Source organism: Cupressus sempervirens, chromosome 8 (genome assembly GCF_028749045.1).
Source record: "Cupressus sempervirens isolate cs-2001-9-10 chromosome 8, ASM2874904v1, whole genome shotgun sequence".
In the NCBI taxonomy this organism is placed as follows: Eukaryota; Viridiplantae; Streptophyta; class Pinopsida; order Cupressales; family Cupressaceae; genus Cupressus; species Cupressus sempervirens.
Window position 1 is genome coordinate 610,035,673 of NC_143125.1, and position 7,392 is coordinate 610,043,064.

At 30.0% G+C, this 7,392-nt stretch overlaps 1 protein-coding gene across 1 annotated transcript in view; it reads left to right on the forward strand.

Annotated features, from left to right (window-relative positions):
• Window positions 1–6,660, forward strand: part of LOC149543905 (uncharacterized) — an 80,797-nt gene extending 74,137 nt beyond the window's left edge. The window contains exons 3-6 of the mRNA XM_089795856.1: window positions 4,932–4,945; window positions 5,028–5,751; window positions 5,927–6,223; window positions 6,314–6,660. Of these exons, the coding sequence (XP_089651982.1) occupies window positions 4,932–4,945; window positions 5,028–5,751; window positions 5,927–6,223; window positions 6,314–6,660 (1,382 nt within the window). The remainder of the gene's footprint in view (window positions 1–4,931; window positions 4,946–5,027; window positions 5,752–5,926; window positions 6,224–6,313) is intronic.
• The last annotated feature ends 732 nt before the right edge of the window (window positions 6,661–7,392 follow it).

Here is a 7,392-nt window from a genome sequence, read left to right on the forward strand (position 1 = left end):
TTGGTGTATTTAATTTGATGCTAGTTTGGGTGATCATTTGGGTGTGAAGATAGAATAGAATAGCTGATATTTTTAAAAGTGCTCCATTGAGGATATCAAGGATTGCTAGTAAGAAGTGTATGATGCCAATAAGTTATATATATATATATATATATAACTAAGACAAACTAAAACATATTTTTGTACCCTTACAGTTACAAGCCTAATGTCATAGATTTATACAAAATCTTTAAATCATAATTCTTATACCAATATATTCATGCTATTGGAGGTTTAATGCTTAGTCATCTATTGTCATCACCCAATCTAAATTTTATTGTTATGTATTATCAATTTGAGTTACTATGCTAACTACAATCCCACGTGATTTTGTTTCCCCTATTCTTGGATTTTAACATGTTGGTTTAGCTATTGTCCAAAATAGCATTGGTTTAATTATGGGCTTCGTGCATTTTTTTCCCCATACCCCTTTACTGGTTACTTTACCTTCTTATAAGCTCATACTTCCATTGTTTAGTACATACATCATTCCAAATTTGATTAGTTAAAGAAAATTAAGGCATACACATAGGTGTAATTTACAATATAGGCAACAATTAATTCCAAAAAAAGAACATGTATGATGTCTAATAGTTATCGTATGCTGTAAATTATCATACATTATTAAGTCAAGAACTTCTTAATAACAATCTCCATGATTTTTAAGGCCATAAGGGCACTGATCCAAGGAATAAGTGAGAATTCAATTTTTACAATAGATTTGACATATTCCAACAAAAATCTATGAAATTTCCGCATGCCAATAAATTTGACTAAAAAAACTACACAATTGAATCATCATAGCAATATCACAATGATTTAATTGTATTTCAATATGTCTAACTACAACTTATTTTAACTAACAAAGACTTAAACTAAGACCCTCCATTTACTCCTAAAGTGTTATAACTAACCTCCCTTTAATTAGTCCATTCTCAATCTAAATGTAATTCCTACATAAATTTCAAGAAAATATTGAAAGACAATGAACCATTAAAACATGCTTTAGAAATTAGCCCCTAGAAAGTTTTATGAAAATCCTATTGAAGTCCATCCTAATCCTCGAGTTTGAAGTGTTATTAAGCATGGTATCTTGCTTTGGAGAGTCCATAATCTCTAACATGTCTTATATCAGATAAGCTCTAAATTTGCCAAAGACAATAAGGTGGAGGAAGATTGAAACATGCCATGGGTGAAGGGGAAAAAATATATCCATGGAAACTGTACAGATGATTTTTAGAGTTAAATAGAACATTAACATTAACTAGGTAAAGGTAGAATGGAATATTAACAAGTTCCCCCCTTTGTAAATGTAGCAACAACCTGAAATGGTGGGCATTCAAATATGCATACCTTCCATCACATGCTATATAGAAAATAAAAAATTGAACCACATGCTTCCAATGTTTGGGTAGTGAATCTAATTTGGTCCCTTGGCCTTTGATGATAGTGATAGCCTCATTTTGTTCATAAAAAATCTCGCAAAGAGGTTGGAGAGCCACTATTTTTGTTGAGATTTATGGAACATAGTTTTCATTGGTAAGGAGCAATCGAAAGACTTTGGCTATGGTGTCCACAATGATAGAAACTGCTAATCCTCATACAATGGTTCGACACTTGGATAGAGACATATTTTCTATGATTCATTGGGTAATTCGCACATCAAAAACCCCTCATTCATTTAAAATATGTGTCTCTATGATGTTGTTTGATTACTTTATAAACTCTTCATACTTAGGGTTCCTTAGTTCTTCCATTGTTGTGGGATCAAAAGAAACATGTTATTCACTCAAATATGTTAGTGGAGATTCGTAGGCCATTGTGCATTAGGGTATTTTCTAATTCTTTCCCTCCAAATTTTTGACAAAATGACACCAACAAATAGCTCATATGCAACTATTTGTCAATTCCAATCGAAACATCTCAAGACAATGAAATGCTGCTAGCAAAGTATCAACTTATCTTGGGTTGTTCAAAAAAGACTTACCTTCAACGATGTTGTAAAACTCTTCCTGAAGCCTACCTCCTGTGTACCTGCGCTTTGCCACATGAACAAATGAAGTTTCATTTTTTTAATTTTTTTTAAATATCCCTGACAATGTTGAAATTTTCACACTAAACTTAACTATCATTGAAATTTTGACGTTATCAAGATCATTTGACAAGCCAAATTGGCTTGCCATCAAAAATTTAGGTTGAAAATGACCCCCAAATGTACTAGTGTTGGTCTTTTATTATAAGTATCATGTTTCTAAAATATAGATGTTAACTTTTTAACTTTATAATACGTATAAATTATTTTTCTCTATTTTAATTAGGCGAATCAATTGAAGTCTTACATATGGATTTTTATGTTAATTTTATAAAATATATTTTAACACCCACTCCATTCTTATCGCCAAAATTATCTGAATGACATATTTTACGCAAGTAATCCCACAATATTTATAAGTTTAAAAAAATTATTAATTATAAAATTTATTTACAAATGAAAAATAAGAATCGAAAATGACCCCAAAATGTACTAGTGTTGGTCTTTTATTATAAGCATCATGTTTCTAAAATATAGATGTTAACTTTTTGACTTTATAATATGTATAAATTATTTTTCTCTATTTTAATTAGGCAAATCAATTGAATTTGTATGTTAATTTTATAAAATATATTTTAACACCCACTCCATCCTTATCCCCAAAATTATCTGAATGATATATTTTACCCCTCATTATCAGCAAACAATCCCACAATATTTATAAGTTAAAAAAAAAATTTATAAATTATAAAATTTATTTACAAATGAAAAATAAAAAGGTTATAATATAAATATTTTATAAAAGTGTTAATTTAATATACATTATTATTTTTTATAATTTATTGTTATGTTGTAGGCTCTTGCCTATATGTATATCATATTTAATTAACATATCATTTATATTTATATTTATACTTATGTTGAGCAATTAATGTAGTATAATATTGATAATTGTCTTCTAATATCAAATTTTATTAAATAGCTCTTCTGATTTTCATTATTTAAATTTTTATATTAAATTATAAAATTTCAAAAATAAAATATTATAAAACTAAACTAATCTCACCTAAAAAATGTTCATTAAATATAATTATAAAAATATTTTAAAAATTAATATATTTAATATATTAAATAAATATTAAATTAAATTAAAACTAAAGATAAGTACTAAGCCACTAAATAATAACAAATTGAAGAATCACCTTGTGGGCATCACCTAGATTCAATGAGTGCTAAGTATTCCATTTTTGACTCAAAATCACCATTAAATCCTAATAGCAATATCACAAATAGAATGCATAAGAAGATATGTTACTTTCTATATCCTATTGTACTCTATCAAAACGAAAAAGAAACAAAACCTAAAATGTAGGGCTTTATATAACATCCAAAAAGGCAATTCTTAAATTTTTATTAGGGCCTTTGCATGTCGTCCAAAAAAATCATAATGAAATAATAGAAATTTCCCGCCTCAATACATGCTAAATATAAATAAAAGTATTCGTTCCAAGGTATCAAGAGTTCAACCAACCTTTATAGAATTAATGCCCTAATTTGAGAGAAACAATTGCATGGCATTTTTTTCGCCGATCTTGCTATTATTATTATTAATTCATTTCGGGCTTCATTTCGTGTTTGTAATTGATGAGAATTTTGAAACCGAAGAGAAAGCGAAGGTAATGAAATTTGTGAAGAGTTGAAGCGAAAAGTTCTGTTGAAGATCATCTTTATATATAATCAGACTGTAGCTAAAGCAGAGGTAAATTTCCTTCCTTCGTTTCTTTGGATCTTTGAAGTAGTGTTTTTGTTTATCTTTTATTTGAAGATTAACGACAGAGTGAGAAATAGGGTTTCATGTTGGATTTGGGGTTTGGGTTTTGGATTTTGGACTGTAGTTTCAAATTAATGATTATAAAAATTGTGTTATACTATAATAGAATTAATGGTAATGGTTTGCAAAGTTTAGGTGGATTCCTTTTTGAAGAAAATTCTTTATAATGTAGGCATGTGAGGTGACGAAGATTTTTGAATTTGATGTTGTTAGATTTAATTTTGTTTAGACCAAGTGCAACTGCGAATTCAATATCGACGAACATAATCAGATCATGTCGATTCAAATTCAAGTAGTAGAAAAAATGAATTTATGTTTTTAGTACTCGAATTAACTTAGGATGATTGGATAGAATTTGTATTGGAAGCCCAATCTAAAATACATTTTTTTGGTTTATATTTCATTTTTTTAGAAAGTATGGTGTAGACTAACTTATGAAGATCAGTCTTCCGTTGCTGATTTGATTCATTCTTCTATTGTTCATCATTTTTTGTTGGAATGGGTTTGTTTTTTCAACACTTTTTTCTGGATTCTTGATAATGTGATTTGATAATATGATTAAAGAGAGGTGTTGATGAGGGTTAGAAATATATTAACGCTTTGAAGGGTAATTTGTTTTGGAGCCATCGCAGCATTCTAATGGCATTATACTAGGATTGGATTAATGCATGATATGTGTTTTCAGAGTAATGACATGCAAGTGTTCTGAGAGGAATGGTATATAGAGTATTGTATAATTATTTTCAAAGTTTTATCAAATTATCCTGTGTTTAGCTGGTTGTCACTATTTCTGAATATATTGTTACAAATAATTTGGTCTGTGTGTTTCTAACATTCAATAAGACTAAAATTAAGGCTATGATATTTGAAGGGGACTAGTTTTCTTAACCATTGAAGCATTCTAATGGTATTCATAGGAGGTTGTGCTTACTGCACTATCATTTGAGATAGAATGATTTAGATACGATTGTGTATACATTGTTGGATTGTTTTAGCAGGTTTTCGTTACTCTTAAATTTATTGATACAGATGAATTAGGCTCTGTTTGTAACATCCAAAATAATTGGATCAACTTTCTTTTACAAATTTAAATTCATCATCATTTTTTTGATTTCTGGCAAGCAGTCCGAGGTCCAAGCAAAGATGACTCCTGTAAAGAAGAGGACAACGAACATTGAATTAGATCATGTGATTTGCTCATGTGATGATGGTGCATCAACCTCATCCTCTGCCTCCCTTTTCTCACTTAAAAATTTGAACTCTCCACAATATCACCAACCACCTGTTGTTACTATTTCTACTCCAAGAAGAGGTATCTGCTTGAAGGATACAACTCCAAGAGGCATAAAGAGAAAATGTGGTTGCATAGAGGAAGCCACTCAAATCATTAGGGATCATAAAATTGAATTTGATTATTACATGGGTCCAATTTTGGGCAGAGGCAAATGCAGAGTTGTAAAGTTGTGCAAGAACAGAGTCACACAAGAAGAGATGGCATGCAAGACTGTGCCCAAAGATTCTCCACAAAATGTATACAAAGAAGTGGAGATTATGCAACACCTCTATGGTCATCCCAACATTGTAACACTTCATTCTGTGTACGAACATGCAGATTCTTTGCATCTTCTAATGGAGATTTGCTCTAGGGGAGGCCTTGCTGATTCTGTGAAAAAGAGATGTTATTCAGAGAGGGCAGCAACACAATTGATCAGACAACTGCTTGATGTAATTCAACACTGCCATGAAATGGGAGTTGTTCACAGGGACATCAAACCCCAAAATATTCTTCTATCCAATGATGGACAGATGAAGTTATGTGATTTTGGCATGTCGGTGCATGTTGCAAATGGTATGCCATTCACAGTTTCAAATTAGTAGAGTTCTTTTCTTTTTTATTGGTGAAAGACTATTGTCAATATGTATATCAATAAAGTTCTATTCGTTTTATGAAATCCAAACTCTTTAAATTAATTTTAAATATCAAGATTGTTATGAATTAAAACTCTTTTTTGTATTGAATGTAGGTCAAAATTTATCAGGTTTGGCTGGCAGTCCCGCATATGTAGCCCCTGAAGTTTTGGCAGGGAAATATACAGAAAAGGTGGATGTATGGGCTACTGGTGTCATCCTTCATGGGCTCTTGATTGGTACCTTACCATTTTGTGGGGATTCTATAGATACCATTGTTGAGGCAGTGAAAAATGTGCAATTAGATTTCTACACTGATAAGTGGAAATCTATTTCTGAGCCTGCCAAGGATTTTCTTTCTAGGATGCTTTCAAGGGATGTTGAGAAGAGGATTTCTCCACAGGAAGCTTTGAGTATGTATATTTTCTAGCTTCACATTTTTGGTATAAATTTATAGCTTTGTTATGAGGTTTTTCTTATGCACTTTTATCTTTCTTTTACAGTCCGTCCTTGGATCTTGTATCATACAAAATCTGATATGGAGCTCTTTAAGGAGTCAAATTTCATGTTTCCATACAAGGCAGAGAGAAAGCAAGAGACAGAAGAGAAGTGTATATGCAAGAATTTATGCTCCTCACTTGTTGATGCAGTTGATCATGCTCTTTTATCTCTTTCAGAGAAAGACTGTAGAAAACAAGAAACAAATATGGATCTTGTGTATGTTCTATGTGCTACAATTTCACAGATGAAAATATCCAAACATAAAAAGAACAGATTCAACATGGATGCCTATCCTTGCCTTGGACAGAGCTCTATTTATTCAAGATTGCCTCTTTGTACAACATGTTGAATGCTGAATTGTACTGATTAGACTCAGCGTATTCCATAGCTGATATTTGAGTCCTTTTATGTTTTTGTGGAATAAATTTGGTCTCACCAGAAGCTTATACTGCACCCTAAGGTGGTGCTTTTTTGATATTGTATATGTATCTACAACATTCAAATTGCAAATGGAAGAATTGTATATATATTTTCATGAAGAATGATAGAAGAATGGTAAAGGATTGTCAAGGGATGCTTACAGAAAAATAAAAGTCTATGTAGAACACATGAAATAAAGATTAAACATAATGTTTAAAATAAATAATTTACATTCAATTGATATAATGATAAATACCGATGTAAAGAAATAAAATAATTTAAAAAAAAGGTTAGTAATTTTATTTCTCTAACTGAATTATGGAAATTTTCCAATAAATGTAGGACCATAACATTGACAGTTTACAGTATGACAAATAATGATACTACAGTATAAAGTCTTGAACCAAGTATTGTTATAAATATCTATTGATTATAATAGGGGAGATATTATTTATTTATATAAATGTTTGAATGTAGTGCAGAAGGTATATTATAGAGATAAAATTGTAAGTATTGTAATTAGACAATATAATATTATGATTGATGGAAAAAGAGTTGGAATCATTTATGTAAAAATACAAATTCTAAATTTTAAAATAGAAATTTATTCAATTTTCTTAATGTAAATTTTTTTTTGATGTTTGAATTTTAATAAGAATCA